This window comes from Perca fluviatilis, chromosome 4 (genome assembly GCF_010015445.1).
Source record: "Perca fluviatilis chromosome 4, GENO_Pfluv_1.0, whole genome shotgun sequence".
In the NCBI taxonomy this organism is placed as follows: domain Eukaryota; kingdom Metazoa; phylum Chordata; class Actinopteri; order Perciformes; family Percidae; genus Perca; species Perca fluviatilis.
Genome location: NC_053115.1, coordinates 3,892,249 through 3,913,301, shown reverse-complemented (window position 1 = coordinate 3,913,301; position 21,053 = coordinate 3,892,249). Strand labels below are relative to the sequence as shown.

The 21,053-nt window shown below is 39.3% G+C and overlaps 1 protein-coding gene across 1 annotated transcript; it reads right to left on the bottom strand.

Moving 5' to 3' along the window:
• Positions 1–81: 81 nt before the first annotated feature.
• cfap92 (cilia and flagella associated protein 92 (putative)) lies at positions 82–18,997 on the bottom strand. Its single transcript, XM_039799131.1, has 16 exons — positions 18,869–18,997; positions 17,565–17,819; positions 16,823–17,025; positions 15,954–16,173; positions 15,748–15,867; positions 15,300–15,395; positions 14,392–14,576; positions 12,311–13,152; positions 11,994–12,188; positions 11,340–11,604; positions 11,096–11,260; positions 10,362–10,550; positions 9,479–9,623; positions 4,398–4,612; positions 381–538; positions 82–277 (listed from the first exon to the last, which is right to left on the bottom strand). Exons 2-16 carry the CDS (start codon positions 17,788–17,790, stop codon positions 82–84), a joined length of 3,420 nt encoding a protein of 1,139 aa, XP_039655065.1. The 5' UTR covers positions 17,791–17,819; positions 18,869–18,997.
• Positions 18,998–21,053: the final 2,056 nt, after the last annotated feature.

The window sequence follows — 21,053 nt, the reverse complement described above, 5'->3', positions numbered from 1 at the left end:
TACCAGCCACTCAACAGATTACCCTTGTTTTTTTGGCTGGTGAGTGAAGCGAGTCTACAAGCTTTTGGCTGGTGGATGGTGCTAATGTTGAACCCTGTCTACAGGGTACAGTTCTTGTGGCTTCTGCCTTCTACCAATGTTCCTGAGAGGCTGGACAGCTGATGTGTGTGTCTTCATGTTTGGGTCATACTTTTGAAAAGTGAAGATACTCCTCTCGTCGTCTGTCAGAGGCAGGGCAGTCCGCTTGTACAGGAATGAATGCTGCTTATTGACTCCGCTGTAAGAAGCAACAGAACGTACCACATGAACACAAAGCCCTCGGGATTTTCTCTAGTATATGAGTTTCTTTTTAAAAAAATAAAAACTAACTCAAAACTGACATGTAGTGGTGATTGTTGTACGTGGAGTTTTGTCTGGCGATGGCGTTGTTTTTGCTGCCGAGGCTGCAGTCCCCACAGGGGCTTGGGGCCAGAGCCACGCTCTTCTGTTTCTCTGCTTGGTTGTCGCCCGAGTTCATCACAGACAGTTGAGGCAAGGGCTGCAACACATAAAACCGCTGTTGGCTTAAAAGCTTAAGGTTATTACAGTCAACTGCAACCAGAATCCAGACAAACACTGAACTGATGCAAGCATTGTGAGAGAAAAAAACCCAGCAGAAGTGGAAAAGCAGCTAGAACCAATATCTTTATAATAAAGATATTGGTCGCTTGTTCATTTCAACATCAGAAGTCTTTATGCAAATTTCAACAAAATGAAGGACTATATCACTACATTTACAAGTCGATTCAATATAATAGCAGTTTCTGAAACATGGATTAGTAATGAAAAGGGAGTAGACTTTGAACTAGAAGGATACAAGTTATATTACGTAAATAGATCAGAAAAAAGAGGAGGAGGTGTGGCTTTGTATGTTGACAGTCATTTGAAATGCAAACTTGTTGAAAAAATGTCTATTGCAATCGAGGGAATCTTTGAATGTGTAGCTGTTGAAATTGATATGGGAAAAAACAGGAATGTGATTGTTGCTTGCATTTATAGAGCTCAAGGATCCAAAATAGATGTTTTTCAGGACAAATTTGAGCAATTACTTGATACACAGAATAACCAGAAAACACTTTTAATAAGTGGTGATTTCAATATTGATTTTCTTAATCAATCTAAATGTAAGTTTACTTCAGATTTCTTAGATGCATTGCATACAAGATCTCTTTTTTCTTTAATTAGACAGCCTAGCAGAATTACTAGCTCGTGTGCCACATTAATTGATAATATTGTCACAAATGATGTTCAAAAAATTGCTCAAAGTGGATTATTGATAAATGACTTAAGCGGTCATTATTTGCCTGTTTTAACCATATGTGATATGCAACCTGAGACATACAAGAGCTCACATCAGCCTTCATATTTAGTAAGAACCGGAAAACAATAAATGACTTTAGGAGTGAGCTTTCACAACAGAACTGGTCAGGTGTTTATGTGACCGATGTGAATATAGCATATGAAACTTTTTTAAATATGTATATATCTAGTTATGGTAAAGTTGCCCACTAAAGCTGTCAAAGAAATCCCATAAAAATGATAAACCTTGGATGACATTAGGATTAATTAAAGCATGTAAAAAGAAAAACAGATTGTATAAAGACTTTGGTAAAAGTGGGACACCTAATTGTGAAGCCAAATATAAAGCATACAAAAAAATAAATTGACAATATTTAAGAGAAACCAAAAGGGATTATTACAATAAACAATTGAAAGAATAAAAAAGGTAATATGAAAAACAACATGGAAAATATTAAATAATATAATAAAACCAAACTCACAACATATTAAGTTTCCTGAATATTTTGTGTACAATGAAACTGTTATGAACAATAGCATAGATGTGGCCAATGAATTTAACTCATTTTTATTAATATTGGGGAGAACATTGCCAAATCAATTGATATATCTAACCAAAGGCAAAATACTACCTGTAGAATGGAAAGTAGAATAATGCAGTCCATGTTCCTGGGTGAGGTTAAGGAAAATGAAATTGTGTCTATTGTTAGCAAATGTGAAAATAAAACATCTACTGATAGTGATGGACTGGACATGACCATTGTAAAAAAAGGACCATTGACTGCATTATTAATCCTCTGACTTTTATTTTTAATTTGTCTATACATTTGGTGTTTTTCCTGAGAAAATGAAGGTCGCCAAAGTTTTTCCACTTTTCAAAAGGGAGATGTACATCACTTTAATAATTATAGACCAGTGTCATTGCTCTCTCAGTTTTCTAAAATCCTCAAAAAGTGGTTTTCTCAAAAACTAAATATTTTTTTAGAAAAACATAAATTAATTACTGAAAAACAATATGGCTTTAGAGCAAAAAGATCAACAGCTTTGGCGATTAATTGAACTCACAGAAAAAAAATCTACATCTGCGCTGAGAATAAGCAACACACAGTGGGGTTTTCATCGACTTAAGCAGCTTTTGACACCATAAATCAGTCTGTTATTGTCAAAATCATACAATTATGGCATTAGGGGTCTAGCTCATAAATGGCTCAAAAGTTATCTCAGCAATCGACAACAGTTTGTTCAAATTAATGGTCAAAAATCTGAGTTAAAAGACATAATATGTGGAGTACCACAAGGGTCTGTTTTAGGCCCATTACTTTTTATTTTGTTCATTAATGACCTCTGCGAAGTGTCTAAGGTAGTACAGTTTTTGATGTTTGCCGATGATACCAACATTTTTTATTCTGGAAATAATCTGTCAGAAATTATAGAAAAGATAAATTCAGAAATGGGAAAAATTAAGAAATGGTTTGACAAAAATAAATTATGTTTAAATTGGGAAAAAACAAAATACATGATTTTTGGTAATTGTAAAAAGAATGAAAATGTAAGAATAGCAATTGAAGGAATTGATATTGAAAGAGTTAATGAGATAAAGTTTTTAGGTGTTATTTTGGACGATAAATTGAATTGGAAAGAACACATAGTTTATATTAAGAGTAAAGTTTGTAAAAGCATTGGGGTTTTGTATAAAGTTAAAGATGTTTTAGATTATTCAACGTTGCTTATGTTGTACAATTCCCTAATACTCCCATATTTTGGATACTGCATAGAAGTTTGGGGTAATACATACCCTACTAACACAAAACCTCTGTTTTTGTTACAGAAAAAAACATTAAGGATTATCAATAAAACAGGCTACAGAGAACACACTAATAGTTTATTTATAAAATCTGGACTTCTAAAATTCAAAGACTTGGTTGATTTGAAGATTTAGATTTTTATGTGGAAAGCTAAGCAAAGAGTTTTGCCTATGGTTTTACAAAATGTATTTACTCCTGTATCAGAGGAAGATGGCCATAGAAGGCAATATCATTTTAAAACTCTTTTCCACTCACGTATACACAAAAAACAGAGGTGTTTGTCCATATATGGAGTTAAACTGTGGAACACATTGGACTATGAACTGAAGTGCGGCGATACTGTTTGTAAATTTAAAAATTGTATAAGACAAAAATACAGGAATGTTACACAAAAAAAGATGACTAATATGCTTAAAATGATGATAATTACATGTAAAGATAGGTAGTACTGATAATGTTTGGTGTTTGGGGTGAGGATTGGGGTTGATCCACTCTTGAAGTAGCTGTTTTGTTTTTGTTTGTTTTTTTTGTTTTTTGATGTGCACAAATAAGTGACAGGTACCATAAGATTTTTTCTTCTTCCTGTTCCTTTTTTTTCATTCATGCATGTTATGAATGAATGAATGAATGAATAAATAGTAGTTAAATCTAAAATATGACATAGTGAAAGGGTTACTCGTAGTGATGATGCACCTACAGAGAATTGAGGTGATTCTTATGTATACTGGGGTTCCACCTATTTCTTGAATTTGTCTTGGCAATGTTGGATTACCCACAGATTTCTAGAAGTCATTCCACATTAAAGGGATAGTTCGTATCTTTTGAAGTGTGGTTGTATGAGGAACTTGTCCATAGTCGGTGTACAGTAGATGGCAGTCGGCACCCCCCCAGTTTGGAGAAGTTTTACGCACTAAAAGGCAAAAGGGGCTGTCTGATGGCAAGGTAAAGCGGTGAAAATAATTCTAAATATAACGTACACTTTTTAAATTGGGTTTTGCTGCTCTTTGTGCTGCCCCCGTCAACAGTAGTACATTGCTCAGTGTCTGCTTCTCCAAACAGTTGGCATGCCGACTGCCATACAACCCCACTTCAAATTATCTGAACTATCCCTTTAAGAGCATTTCAAAAATAATGGCACGAAGTCACAGCATCAGAAAATGGTGCTGCTGTCCAGATATTACTGAGGCTTACAGTTGTGTGTTCATGTCTGCTGTGCCCAAAAAATAGTCATCTAAATAACCTAAAAGACTGTACCTTCAGCACCATGCCTGGTTTCCTCAGTGAATACTTCTTAGGCTCATCTTTCAGTATATCCTGAAATCTCTCTGAGTTTCCCCCCATGTGACACTTGAACTCGGGGAAGGAGCCCTTGCCTGGTGGGTTGGTGCTGCCGCCAGGAAGCAGCTTCTTCAGCCAGCGACAGTACTGAGCTCTGGCTGCCTCGAGCTGCTCCTGCTGCAGAAGGTCTCCTGAGGATCAACAGCACACACACTGAACTCTGTGGATTTTATGCTTTTCTGTAGGGCTGTGCTCGATTGAAGAAATTCTTAGTCGACTAACACTCATTCAATTGTAACGACTAATCGATTGGTTGATTTAATCGACATATCTGTAAATCTGAGTTTCTCCGCAAAGAGTCCTGCTAAAGCACCACTTTAATTCTTGTGTTTACCAGAGATGTGCTCGTACGTTTCTTGGAAATAAGTCATTCAGCATGAAAAAAAAACCTAAAACATGACTAATCGACTAAAGAAATCTAAGTTGACTGAGACCAAAACGACCGATTAGTCGACTAATCGACTAAGAGGGAGCAGCCCTACTTTTCTGATCATATAACTGATAAACTAAACAGCAACAACATTGATTTTACTTCACTGGATGGCTGGACAAACAACAGGACAGACATTAAAGCTATAGTGCGTAGTTTCTGTCGCCCCCATGGTTAATTCTAGGTAATGACAACAAAACTGTCGGCACATCCACATGATACAAGCCTTCTGTGATGGCGCACCCCCCACGTAGTGCGAGGTTAGCCAGGAAGGACACGGACGATTAAAAAAACATGATGGACTCTTCAGAAGAGGTCATTATCTTCACTCGGGGTTTTTTTGCGCACGAAAGTCGCCGGACGCCACAATCTTCTCAACATAGCCATAGTGAGAAATACAGAGAGAGTTGAGGAGCTGATAGTCTTAATTAGCTTTGTAGCAACTCATTTGGCAATGGCTTGAATGTAACGTACATTCATTAATGTAAAAAAGTTACGCACTAAAGCTTCAACAGATCATTTTTGTTCACTGCTTATATCACTGAGGTTCCTCCCCGACCAAAATCTATTCTCCAGTGCGGTGTGGGAGTGTGTTACTCAGCAGCAAAAACGGATACTGGCTCAAACAGCCGCCATCTGGAGCTTCGATCAAAACAAATCAATATTGGACCTCAATACTAAAAAAAAGCTTATGGCCCAGACATTATAGGAAAAACTCCACTCTTGGATACTCTTAGACTGTTGAATTTAGTGCTGAGTCATTTATAGCCATCCCTTTTTCCCCATGTTTTGTACAGTTTTACATTTAAAATGGCAAAGTTATTACAAGGTATCTTTGAAACCCAACCAGTGGGAGCAACAACAGTGCCAGTTTGTGAGTTTTGGGTTACTCACCATCTACATGAAGTGGCACATGCACTGCTTGTGTGGCAAGAAAAGTACTGTGTGTTCTAGTCTATATCAACGACGAAGGTCTGGCAATGCGAGAATGTGTGTCCCAACAGCATCAAAACAATGGCAAATGCATAACATAGCTTGGTGTGGCTAAATCCAAGCTGTTGCACGCTGTTCAAAGACAACATTAAAGTTGGGCCTTAATGCTTGCCCTACAACATTGTGGTTTAATACCTCACCTTACCTGATACATTTCAGTTAGTCAACTAATTCAATGGATAAGAATATTTGCCATCTAGTCCTCATGTCCATGTCAATCCCAACAATCCAGGGATTGGGGAGTTACGACAATAACTTAAATCTTTTTACCCATGAGACCCCAGTTCTGAAAACAGCCTGATTTAAGTCTTTAACTGGCAAAACATAAATAACTCATATAGTGCCCTATTTTAACGATCAAAGCACACAGTATGAAGCGCATGGCGCAGGTGTGTTTAGGGCGTGTCCAAATCCACTTTTGCTAGTTTGATGGTGGAAAAATGGGTCCGTGCGCCGGGTGCATGGTCCTAAAGGGTTGTACTTAGTGTCTTCATTAATCAGAGGTGTGTTTTGGGCGTAACATGAAATCAACCAATCAGAGATCATCTCCCATTCCCTTTAAAAGCCAGGCGCGTTTGGACCTTGGCGCATTGCTGTTATGATGGAGGATTTACACCGTAATATTTTCATTTGTAATCTTCTGCATGTGTGTGTGCTGCTGTGCGTCCCTGTGTGTGTCACAAGCATAGTGTGCTTGCGCTGTGCACAAGCTTAGGCGCATTTTACTAATTGGCTGTTAAAATAACAATGAAATACTGCGCTATTGACTTTAGAACAGGTTTTTGTTGGTCAATGACGCGATCACTTCCCGCTGGCTCAAGATAGCAATACTCCCTGAAGCGCCACAGAGCTAGAGGTGTTGAAATTAATCAAATAATCGATGCATCGGGATGCGGACATGGACGATGTTGCATCGATGCAGTGGCCCACCATAATCGATTATAACGCTCGATAATTTTCCGGCCGCGGCATAAACATTCAAATGAAAAATAACATTCTCAGTAGCCTAACCAGTTTGACACACACACACACACACAGGCAGACATGCACACAGACAGACAGACACACAAACAAACAAACCCAGACACACACACGCAAAACGGCTGAGCGGAGACACGGGAGAGTGGAGGAGAAGAGGAAAGAAAACACTGAGAAACATCGAGAGACACTAGAATAGTTAGCTAGCTTGTGGAATAACGAAGCTGAAGAGGTGTAGCTACACTACGGCACTTTTCCTGTCTAACAGCAGAGTAAAAAAATACTATAAGACAAATAGATTGGAAGTAACTGGATCAACTTTAACTTCTTTGCAATAGTCCAGGTGAAAGGCTATGTGAAAATCGGTGGTTGATGGTCAAGGATTACAATGATACCATCTTGCCTAAAGCATCATGTTTATTTGTGCTTTAAAACGTAACTACCGGAAACAATCAGAAAATAAAGTTTATTTATCTGATTCACTGCTTTGTTCTTGCTAGCACTGCTCCCTCTCTTCATTCACTCTCTAGCTCGCTCGACCACCATTGCTCTCTCTCTCTCTCTGTCTCTCTCTGGCTCGTTGGGTTGGGTAGGAGCTGCCAACTTTGTACTCTGTCAACCAACAAAAGTTAAATTTTAAGGTCATATTGAATAGAGAAAGAGCACTATTCGTCATACTATAAAAGACCACGCCTACCAAAAATCGGAAAACAATCGGCACCACAATATTTCACACAAATACCTGTAGCTAGCTAAAAACATTAGAATTAAGGATGTCTAAGGATTATTTTAGCACCCTATGTCTACCGGAAAGGACAAGTTAGCTGTAAATAAGCTAATGTTAGCAAGCTGAGGCACTTGCTAACATTATACTGCATAGCTATCTGATTTCTACACATGCGTTAGCTTAACTTACAGATTTATAGTTAGCCTAAAGGCTCTGACACACCAACCCGACAGTCGACCGTCGGCAGAACCTCCCCGAGTTGGTCAAAAAAGTGCCTCAGAACACACTGAAGCGACGCCGACTTGAGCGTACGTTCTGCGTGTGCGCGAGACGTAATACGTCTCCATAACAGCAGGCAGCACTAATCTGTATTGTCGGCCAAAATTTTTTAACCGGTAGCTAATTGGACGAATGCGTCACGTGGGTCTGGCTTCTCCCGAATTTCAAAGCCAGACCATAATGGCGGCTCGTTCAGAATACGATCTCGTATTTTACGAAAATAGTTCACCGAAACGTGTTTCTGAAAACATTTTAAGCGAGAAATAGGCCGTGCAGTTGCTGAATCTGTCTTCATTTTAGATCGACAAAGGTCAGTGTATACGATTTTTTCGTCAGATTTTGAGAGGCGTTAGTGTCGCTCATCCCGCTCGTCATTTCCGGGTTAGCCCTCCACCAACCAGATTGGTCATTGAGTCTGACTGCCCGCCTTCCGATTCAACAAGTCAAATCGGCCCAAATGAACACCATTGCTCCTCCGACGGACGACGGCAGGGGACGCACCGAACAGACTCGAGTCACTGACCTCGCCAGACTGTCCGACGGCCGATAATCGGGTTGGTGTGTTGTGCTTGCTGCACACATAACGTTAGGCGTACTGAGTGTCAAGATCCACAGTTTCCCCATTCTTCCTGCTGATGCCTTACGCCTTGTCTTCTTAAAGACTCAGTTTTGGGTTTGGTGGCTTATAAAAACATAGGTTTGGGTTCTTTACCCTCTTGTTAGTGCATCCCACCACACAGCAGCTTTTAGGCATTGCTCTGTTGTTTGCAAGCAGAAGAAATTGACGAGGAGGAACCTTCACCCAATACAAGTCAATGGAGAGCGGAGAGTTTGTTTTCCCCTCCGGTGTGGGCGGGACTTAAATGCGCTCTGTCTCTGTATTGTTCTACTCTTTACAGTCCCTGTATCATCAGGGTTAATGAACAAAATGATTACATGTTTAAAATTCTACACATGCATGCAACAGACATGATATTGTAAAGTCTAGCCAAGGTTCTCAAATACTGTGATTTTCTTCTTCAGTGTCACTGAATTCACTATTAACTGTTCGCTTGAACAGTTTAGGCTGTTGTATGTGGCGTCATTGTAATCTTTGACCATCAAAACATGGGGGTGGACATCACCTATTCTGTGTTATCATGTTTGGTTCAGGAGATATGATGCAAAATACATAAATTGGTTATGCCGGAAAAGTAAAACGGCCAACATGGCCACCACCAGATGTTTTTGCGATGGTTCCACTTCTAAAAAAAAAAGTTCAGGGCCTCAAACTGTACCAAATGCCATGCTTTTATGAAGAAGTGAACATATCACCTGGACTATAATGTTATACCTTTATTGGAGTCGAATTTTTGGAGACTTTTGTTTTTTTCAGCAATGTAGGACACGGAAAAAAACATATAGCAGCCATGCCCCAAAACCTGTCATGTGGCCTCAAGTAACTGTTATGTGGCTGTATGACATACTATATTGAGGCAGCTGTCGTTAGAGACATTTCTATCTGCTCTATGATGGATCTGTACCATAGATTGGCTGTATACTTAAAGCTAATGAACAGTAGCAATTACTTATTGCAGCAGGCACGCCCACCAGGGTGACAAGTAACAGGATGTGGGTGGAAGAAAGTAGGTTGTCTGTAGAGCTGAAAGTCCTCAGAGCGCTGGCTCCAGGGCCATACGTCCCTTGAAAGTGTAGGCTTCAATATAGTGGCATGTAGGATGTTCTCTCTCCATGGCTGGAAGCACAGTGAACAGAAGTATTATCAATGTAACCATCTAATACTCTTGTGTCAAACTCAAGGCCCACGGGCCGAACCCAGCCACTCACAGATTTTGATCTGGCCCGCATATTAGTTTAGGTTCTCAAAAGATTAGGCCCACTTAGTTGTGCGCCAAACCAAAACATGGGAAACTTGTTTTTCAAACTGTAATTACGCTACACTCAAATCAGAATTTGGCAGAATTACTGACTTTAAGACTTTTCATATTGGGGCTGTAAAACAGGCTGTTGTAAAAGAAAATGATCATTGTTTTGCTTAATTTGTTAAATTCTATGACAAAAAAAAATGATAAAAATGTAATTTAAAAAGGGACACATTTTAAAAAAGTGACAAATGTCTGAGAAAGCCACAAAAAAAGGTGATAAAAGCAACAAAAATTACAAAAAAGCGGCAATGCAATAATTCAGTCAAATATATATTAACTTTTTTGATGAAATAAAAGCATGTCAATAAACTTTACATGTCTGGCCCTTGATGTGATTCTCTTTTTCCAGGCCCTTAGTGAAGTTGAGTTTGACACCCCTGCTCGAATATGTCTACATACACACCCTAACACTGACTTCCTCCGGAGAGAACAGCAAGGTTAATATTATTATGCATGTCCTATTATATGCTACTGAGTCAGAGAGAAGTAAACAGTCAAAACATTTTTTATCCCTGTGCTAAGATTCATGGGAATGTCAAAGGCATCACCTTCCTCAGCTCTTCCACACGAGCCTCATCTGGGTGTCTAGGGTGCACTTTGGACTTGTCGCTGCTCATACTTGTAAACCAAACTGGAGAGGCAGCAGTGGAGTGGGAGTCATTTTTAGAAGGCACATCTTCTTGATCCACTGTAGCACTCCAATACTGCTGACTGTAGGTAAACCTCCGCCCTGGCACCTAGTGTTATCATCAGAGAAGCACAATACATTTCAGTAACTCTTCGCTGGACACTTTCTTTGTCCCATCACACACAAAACATAAAGAATAATACCAGCCTTATCCTTTTAACTACATAAGTACTTCATTGTGACTTCATTGAGTTTACATTTTTGCTGGCAATTTTTAAATACAGGTTTAGATTATTGGATTTGTCCTTTTAATCTCTAACAGATATATGCGTGAAGAACCTGTAGGCAACTGGACAAGATTTTTAGTCCGAGTAGTATTGACCAATCACATTTGAGTGGGCTTGCAGTAAGTAAAAAGCAAACCAAAAGTAAGCAAAAGAGGCGGAATGCATTGGCCGAAATGCTATTTCGGAACCCACTGGCTATCGTCTGACAATTTTTATATTTATTAGCTTTTTCAATCATTTATCTGCATTCACGTGCAGGTATCTGTTTATAGAGACGCCATCTCTCAACTCCAACTCCATTCTCCCGTCTCAAGTTTCTAAACGAAACCCGGCGCACAGAAGAGGAAGTCGTAAACATTCATCCAACCTTAGACATCTCTTTGCGGAGCAACTCCTTGGCTTGTTCAGTTGAGTTGAAGGTTTGGATGCTGTAGTTGTGTGTTGGCCTGGCTTCAGACTGTTCGATCCTTAATACAGCAGCCTCTGGCTTCTGCAACCGCTCACTTTCCTCTTGAACCTTTTTAATATTGTCCTGGAAAGTGATGCATAACATTATGAGTGGCTCAGTTAATTAGTCAGATTCTACTCAGAATTATTTTACACCTACGGACCTGAATGAAGTCCTTCGACTGTTTATGCGGCAACCGCTGGCTGTTGTGTTTCCATTTCGTGTACTCTCTGTTGTGCGTGTTGAGCAGTGGATGTCTTTTAATGTGGACAGGCAGAGTGGGCATGTCCACCTCAGTGTTTGCTGAGGCTTTTTGCTCCCACTGCTCAGCATATTCCTTGCTCATGCTGAGAATCATGTCAGCTGATGGGAAGAGGCTGCACTGCACCACATCTTTGAGTTGCCTTACTTGACAAAGCTGGCTTAACCTAGGCAAGGCAAAGCAGCTTTATTTAAATAGTACATGTTAGCAACAAGGCAATTCAAAGGGCTTGACATAAAACAATAAGGGGCCGTTATAAACAATTGTTAGAGAGAATATAAAAACAGCTAAAACTGTTAAAAACCTAGGCAAAATAAAAGTACAACGCATTGCCCTGCCATGACAACCACTGTAGTGAAGGAAGTGAGGCGTGTACAGTAGCTGCCCTCACATGCTTAAAATATTCGCTGTTGATTAGTACCAAAGCTTCGAAGCACAAAAACTGGTATTCAGCCCTAGTTTGCTTTGATGTACAGTATTCATGTATTGTATTTAATGAATAAAACAGGCAATCACAGGTATGGTCCTTTAAGGCCACTGTAACGAAATGGGTACCTTAACAAAGCTTGGAAGCAGAGTTGGGGGACCATGCCTCTAATGTAGACCAGAGGCTGTCTCATGATGGTCTCTAGTGACTCATGTAGATGGATAGGAGTCAGGCCCACATCTAGTGAGTCATAGATGCGCTTGAAGAAACACAGGTTTGAATTGTAGAGGACTATCACCTGCTCCTCATCACTCCCACTCAGCCTGCAAAACATCACACAAGCTGCAGGAATCTCATTGGAATTTAAACATTGGCTCCAAATGGACAGCACAGCTGAAAATTGTTAGCACTAGCTGTTAGGGCAAGACAGTGTTCATGGGCTTACTTCATCGGAACAGCATCACAAAGTCTCTTCACCGCTTTATGTTTCAGCCCTTCAAGAACAAAGATGTGTTTTCTCTTATCCAGCACGTGGAATCCTGTAACAAAATCCAGATCCTTGCTCTCATCGTTTTTGAAAGTCATTATGTAATTTGATAGGGATTTCTCTATATTTTCCAGTGACTGTGAGTCCAGATGGAAAGCTGATGCGTTGATTCTGAGGATTTCGGACCTCAGCTTGGTCATCAAAGGGAAGTTGTTGTAATCGAAGAGGTAGATGATGCGCCCAAACGGACCATCACAGGACTCCAGTTCACAGCTGTTGTTCTTAATGTTGAGTGGACAAGCTATCTCAACCTTGACTTTGAGTTGAGAATTGGCATCAAAATAATGGCCTTGTTGCATTGGCTCTCTACTAGCTGCCGTGTCTGTCATCTTCCTGCATGCACTTTGCAGCGGAGGTGGAGGGGAGCATCTGATCGGTGAGTGCACCTTTAGGCTTTTCTTCCCAAGTAGCAGCTCAGAGAAGTTCAGGCTTGCAATACCATGAGAGTTAATGACTGCTGCCTTCTGTTTTAATAGTGCCGCACCACATAGGATGTCTTTATCTGACCCGGTGCCAAGCACTGCTGGGGTTTTCTTAGTTTCTTCCAACTTTCTGTCACGATCATGGACCTCTATCTCAAGAGATGGACCGGAGAGGAATTCTTTGAGCTCTTCAGGACTCATCAAGCCAGTCAGGATCACATTCACATCCCTGAAGTAGATGTTGGTGCCATGCTTGTGAAACTTTGTTCTGTGCAAGTTATGGAACTTGTACTGGCAATATACAGGCATACATTTTTCCTGGGAAAACAAAAAAAATGAATACATCTACACTCTGTGCAAGGTATGGAACTTGTACTGGCAAAATACAGGCACACATTTTTCCTGTAACTATGTCATATCAAAGCTCACTGCTAAATATGGGGGGGATAGAAAATCCTATGTAACATAATTATTTTTGCGACGATTTTTTAAATTGATTCTTTTCCCTAGAATCGGTTTTGTTTTTGTAAAAGAAGGAAAAAAAATCACAATAGTCAATACTATCGAGTCGCAATACTTCTAGAATCGCAATAAATAAATATCGCAATACAAATCGAATCGGAACCCATGTATCGTGAAAGAATCGAATCAGGATAAATATCATCCCAGCCCTACTGCTAAAGTAGCCTGGTCCTACCAGACTCTGGTACATTAGCCTGGTCCTACCAGACTCTGGTACACTAGCCTGGTCCTACATGACTCTGGTACACTAGCCTGGTCCTACCACACTCTAGTACATTAGCCTGGTCCTACCACACTCTAGTACATTAGCCTGGTCCTACCACACTCTAGTACATTAGCCTGGTCCTACCAGACTCTGGTACATTAGCCTGGTCCTACCAGACTCTGGTACATTAGCCTGGTCCTACCAGACTCTGGTATATTTCATTAGTCCAGAGAGTCTGGCCACTCTCCATTGACCAGTGTTAACTTCCTTGAAGGCGGGTACTCTGTTGAAGTTTAAAAGTATTGGATCTGCCCAGAGCCATTCTGGATCTGCAATAACCAATCGCTAACGTTTGGTCGCTAGCGTTAGCCTTAGCCGACTCCTTCACCACTAACGGAGCGAGCTGGAAAATCAAACTGTTCCTGAACCCCGTGGGGAGGAGGGCCACGACATCATGGCCACCAACACAACTCAGCAAAGATTGGTCTTGCTCGGGCTTTAACTTCTGGATATTCGGCAGCGTTGCCACAACGGACCGAATGGCTTCGCTCGCATCTTTCTCTGCCGCCATTATGGAACTACAACTCAAACTAGCGCACAACCTCAACATCAAGAATATACCGCAAACCCAGACGGAGTACTGAAGGAAAATGAAAATTGAGTGGAAGCGCGTAGTAGGGCGGAGTCAGGCTACTGCTAAATGTCAAAGCTTGCAAATAAAATGGTATCACTTGTGAAAACTAAATAGTGAATGAGGTGTACATGTACAGTGCAAGCCAAGTATTTATTGTGACATTTTTAATAAAGATTAAGTGAGATGTGAGTCGCACCTGTAGGACGTGGAAGGGGACTGGGGATGAAGGCATTGAGGCGGCAGACAAAATTGTGATGACCAGTGGATTGAGTTCAGCCTTTAGTTGGTCAGATATTAATGGTCTGTCCAGAGAGATGTTGCACATGACCTCAAAAACACCAGATGAACAGACTGGGAAGCATTCAGTCAATGAGGTCTCACCTGGCAGTCACAAAAACAAAATACTACAAAATGCTTTCGTGGTTAACATAATGTCTGACATTTAAAATCTTGTGATCCACCACTTTGGTCCAGACTGAAAAAATTGGAAAGATCTCAATGAGGTTTGGCATTGAGATATTCAAAGTCACCATAAGATGAATCCGTATGACTTTGGTTGAGCCCCTCACTTTTTTCTCTAGCGCCACCATGAGGTTGAGACTGGGATTGACATGAAACTACTGGGATTGTTATGAAATTTGGTACAGACTTTTATTTTCCCCACAGGAAGAATAGTTGTAACTTTGGAATCATTTGACTTTTCATCTAGTACCATCATCAAACTTAGTCTCGTTCCCTAGTTTCTACTTAGGTTAATAAGACAAGTAATACCTACAAAAAGAGTTGGTCCACATTTTATGCCCATCATATGACTATGATTACATTAAATTTTCTCCAGCGAGATCAATCTGAGGGGTTGCAAGGTGATTAGCAGGGCAAGAACCATAAAAATCAAACATGTTTTTCATCTTTTTTCTTATTACGATGGTTTTACCTCTTCAGTTCTTGAATATGTAATAGAATGAAGACAAAAGTGACACTGTGGTTGAAGTGGTCATAACCAGGAGACATACAGGATGTATATGATGAGGGGTCTCAGGTACACGTTGCTTTGTTTTAAACACTGTTTTAGAGGCTATCCGTGTGAATAAGAGGTTGACTCACCCGCAAACAAATGAATGGGACTGATTTCAGCTGGGGCAGTGCCATTGCTTTTGATATCCTCAACGTCCAAAGCATCAATTGTGGGTTTTTGAAATTCTGTTTTGGTGAGAAGAGCCAAGTTATTGTCTATAAACAGGGTTACGAAAGATATAGCTATAGCTTACACAATATAGCTTTTTTTCTTCATGTTATATAGTTATATGCATGGATTACTTGTTTATGTATTTACTGTTTGTATATTTCATGTTAATGTTTAAATATGTTTTTATGTATGCATCAAACCAAAGCCAATTCCTAGTAAGTGCTACTTACCTGGCAATGAATCTGATTCTAAGTATATAAGCATGAACTCTAGCAAAGATATATAATTAGTAACCAATGTGTCTACATAAACCAATGTAGTATAATTATGATTCCATAACAAATAAGGCAAATATTGTAGATGTACCTGTTTCTGAGTCCTCCTCTGAACTGGAATGAAACAGGATATGACTTCTGTGTTTTTTAGGTGTGTTTGACTTGCTCTCACATGACAATCTCAGTTTCTTCACCATAGTCTTGATGTCACCTTAGAATAAAAAAATATTTTAATTATATAATTGTATATAAAAACACAGTATACACAATATGTATAATGTTGAAATTGATGCTCACCACACATCTCTGTTGCATCTTCAGTCTGATCCTGTGTCAATCTGAAGGCCTTCAGTCTTTCATAGCGGGCCTGGCTGCACAATTTGTCCTTACTGTTCCATATCTGGAGCGTGATCTTATGAGGAAGTAGACTGATCAGCAACTCCCTGTTGACATTGACGCTGAAATTCTGTATCCAACCAACCCATGTCCGATCTCCTTCATGCCATGTTCTCAGAATCTGTGACAGAATTCACACATGTATTTCTGTATTAAAAGGTAGGGCTGTACAATATATTGTTTGTTTAATCGTTATCGCAATATCAACTGCCGCAATATACACATCGCGAAAGGCTGCAACATCTTGCGAAAGACACTCCAAGTTTTTTTGTGTTAGTTGAAAGAAAATATCAGTAGAAAACTTTCATTCTTTTTTTAGTGGTGCCTTTTATATTTAATCCAATCAAACGTTTAATTTGTTCAATAAAATAATTTTTGAAATGATTTCCTTTTATTTGTTTTAAATTCAAAAAGCATTTTGCTGGATTTTAGCAGAATACTGAAAGCAGCAGAAATGCAGAACTGAGTACACTTTAATATCTGTTTATAATATTTAACGTTATCGCATATGTCGCATATTTTCCTCATATTGTGCAGCCCTAATTAGAGGCACTTGCAAATTAGATTTTTTATTCAACAGCAGAATGTTTTGAAATGTTTGTTACCAGAAATCATCAACCCTATCATGGCAATAATAACCGCTGTGTAGTGATGGGTCATTTGCTGTAACTCTAGACAATGTAGCTGCTTTATTGTCGTTCATTCAGGATATTCATGAATTGTTCATAAAGGGCACACACACACACACACACATACATGCACAAGGTTACCTTGAACTCGTCTTCTTTGTATATTTTTACCACTGGCCCAAACAATACTAGGTCCACTTTGACTGTCTCTGTATCGCCTGGCAACAACTTGTATTCAATATGATAGCAGCTCTGAGCTTTATGGGCTTTCACCAAAACAGTAGATGAATCTTTATTTGCTTTCTTTGTCTTTTCAGGAGCTTCATGGACTGTGTCTTCTTCCCCTAAAATAGGGACAAATATATATGATTAATAATCAAGGATGAAACTACTGTAATCTGTTTTTTACATGATAGATAGATAGACTGACAGACATATAGATAGGTAGATAGATAGATAGATAGATAGATAGATAGATAGATAGATAGATAGATAGATAGATAGATAGATAGATAGATAGACAGACAGATAAATAGATAGAGAGATAGATAAATAGATAGACAGATAAATAGATAGATAGATGGATAGATAGATATATTGATAGATAGACAGATACATAGATAGATGAATACATAGATAGATAGATAGATAGATAGATAGATAGATAGATAGACGGATAAATAGATAGATGGATATATGGATAGATAGATAGATAGATAGATAGATAGATAGATAGATAGATAGATAGATAGATAGATAGATAGATAGTAGGGCTGCATGATATGAGGAAAATCTCTAATTAGGATTATTTTTACATTGCGATTGCAATATGATTCAAGATATTGGAGGGAATGATCGTCTTTTTCTTTTTGTCTTTTTTTACCTGTTGGGACAGCTAGGGCAATGCAAACTGTCCATGTGACGTAGTAGCTGTCATCTGTGCGTGTCGTGATATCCTCAGTTGACTCTGACCTGTTTTCCAAACCAGGCTCCATGGACAATAAATCAGTCTCAAGGACGAGGACATCTTCCCGTTCTTTATCTGAAACTTCTTCATCATCACGGTCTGACCGTGAGATACAAAGACTCGCCTCTGGCATGTCTGCCATGGCCCATGGGGTCTGATTCCACTGTAGCACTTTTAATGAGAAACACAGCATAGAAAAGGGTGAATGAAATAGGACAACAGGGGGATTGTTGTGCTCTAGTCCGTAGGGGTATGAATCACCAGAGGCCCCACGATACAATATTATCACGATACTTGTGTCACGATATATGACAAACTGGGATATTCTGCATTAATTGCAATTTAACACATTTTTTCTAACTTCAAATTATGTACCTAAATATAAACTTTGTCAAAATTTGTTTTATCTAAAAAGATACATTCACTCTTTTTGTTGATCTTACTTTGATTTTCCATCGAGTCGACTGAAAAAGCGAGCTAGTACCAAGGGTTAAATATATATGTGCAATTTAGGCTACTTAATAAAAGATCGTACTTGGAGACCAAGGACCAAACAGCAAGTTAATCCGGGTACTTTGTGTTTAGAATGTGTGTAACGTTTTCTATTTCAAAATAAAGTATCTATTGATCAATACATTGTTAATAAATTTAGGCTACTTAATAAAAGATCGTACTCGGAGAGCAAGCTCACAACAACAGCAAGTTAATCCGGGTACTTTGTATTTAGAATACAATACCTTATGAAGTGTAGCGTTGTCTATTTCGAAATAAAGTTTCTATTGATCAATACATTGTTAATAAAGTTGACTATACACAAAAATAACGTCGATGAAGGCGACAAAAACATAGAAAAAGTAAACAAAAACTTCTAAAGGCGACACAAAACGTTTGAGAACCCCTGCTCTATGAAACCCATCGCCGAAATAGTCATACATTGTATCACTATGTTACTTATGGATGGTATTACAGTGAAAATAAATTATTCCCCTTTTTGGGGGGACCCCTGGAACCCCCTTAAGGACCCCCTGAGGTTTCCGCGACCCACGACCCACTTTGAAAACTAACGTCGATACCTAGGTACCTACCTAGCTCATTCTGGAAATGTAAAATAAGAACTGCAATTTCTCTGTCAACTAGTGTTAATTAATTTAATATTAATATTAATGACTGTATATTAAGAGAACACATTAGGTTACAGTTGTTTCTGCTGTGTTACGTACCTGGTAGACGAAGAGCCTGACGTGTTCGTGAACGTTAGAGACGTTTACAGATACTAAAAACCTTAATCACAAAATCAAACATAGGCCTACTTCTGCACTTCTTGTCACTTTACCTGGACTTATCATTTCCGTAGCTAATAACTCATTTCATTTAAATGATTGTCACAGTAAGAGCCATACTAGTAAAGTAGCTAAGTCTACTCAACTGTCAAAGACACAAAATTATCTCCGAGTGCAATGCGTTGCCAAGCAACCACCGCCATGACAACCACTGCAGTGAAGAAAGTAAGGCGCGTTGTACAGCTGCTGCCCTCACGTGCTGTTGAGAGTGAGACCATGGGAATTCCATACCGTGACAGAAAACGGCCAGGGCTCATTTTCAAAAAGGGAATCCCATTAAGGGCCAGTCATATATAGTCTATTGGCATGCTTTTACATATAGTTAAATATCTTCGACTGTATTATTGCATGTCACTTTTTTTTCGTCATTTTTGCTGTTTTTTCTGACTTTTTTATGGCTTTCTCAGACGTTTTATGTCAATTTTTTTTTTTTTTAAACGTTTGTCACTTTTTGCAACGTTTTGTTGCGTTTCGACTTCTGTCAAACTTCAGTTGACATAAATGCTGCGTTCCAGACACAATTTTTAGCCCGTAAGTTACGACTTCAAGTCACGACTCACGAGCGTTCCAGGCCAAGTCACCACAAACCCTTCTAGCTAGCGTTAGCTAGCGGCTACCTAACGTTGACGTTAGCTATCTAGGTTACTTTACGTTGCCTATTTATGTCTATTTATTTCATCTTATCACTGTTAATAAACGGCGTCTGTACAGCATCAAAGGGGGTCGCCATTGTTGTTTATGTGTGTGTGACGTCAAAAACTGTAACTAGGAGTACAACCATCTGGTACCAGTTCACGAGTAGTAAGTTGACTGCCGTTCCAGGGCACTTTCACGGCTAGAAGGTTGTGAAAACACGAGTTACGGGTTGCCTGGAACGCAGCAAAAGTCCTACAAAAGTCAGCAAAACGTTCGTCAGCCATCATAGAGTTTAGCAAATCAAGCCAAACAATGATTACATTTTTTTTTAAAACAACCTGTCAATGGTTTCACAGCCTAGATATGAAAACTCTCTGCTTCTGGGGGAGCTGGTGAGTCTCAAAGTTGGCAAATCTGCCAAATTCTGATTTCAGTTTTGCGTAATTGGAGTTTGAAAACAGTTTCCCGTCTACAGTTTCCCGTCTACCGTTTGGCGAAAAACTAGGCGGGCCAAAATTTATTGTGAACCTAAATTTGAGTTTGACTCATGTGGACTAGGGTATCAACGTTTTTATTCCAGACTCAAGGTCCATTCAAGAGACACAGACATGACATACAACATACCTTAAAAACAAATAAAAACATGTACAAAGAAATAAAAGCCAGAAGAAACAACAATACTACATTTCTATAAAAGACACTTATACCAGTGTTTCCATAGTGATGATTGGTATCGTATGGCACTAAACCTAGGATTTACTAATAGCATAACAATGCTATTTTGGGAGACGTTCAGGCGACAAATGAATTTGTAGATGAGACTCCTCAACAATGCCTGGAAGGTGCTGACCCCTGCATTACAGAACAGGTCACTTGCACTAGAGCACCTGGGTTTTTTGAGCAGTATCCTCATACAGTCATTATAAGCAACCTTGAGCTTCTGCATGCTTGCCTTTTTGAACTTAGTCCATAAGGGAGCAGTATACAAAGGAGTACAATAAGCTTTAAACAGACTCATTTTAACGTCAGCCGTGCACATGTGGAATTTTCTTACCAACATGTTAGCTTGGGCATATAATATGCGACGCTGCCTGAGTATATCCTCATCATCAGATAACTGATCTGTAATGTAGTGACCCAGATATTTAATTTTATTACAGACACTCATCACTTGTCCTGATAGATAAAAGTCTGGAAAACAAATGTCTTTGTCCATTTTTGTCCTGCATATCAAGACAGCACTCTTTTTACCATTATACAACACATCATATTTCACCCCATATTCAGAGCAGATATTCAGTAGCAACTGAAAACCAGCACTGCTGGGAGAGAAAATGGCCAAATCATCAGCATACATGAGATGATTTACCAAAGCGTTACCAATCATACAGCCCGTTTTACATCTTGTCAATTGGTTGGATAACTCATC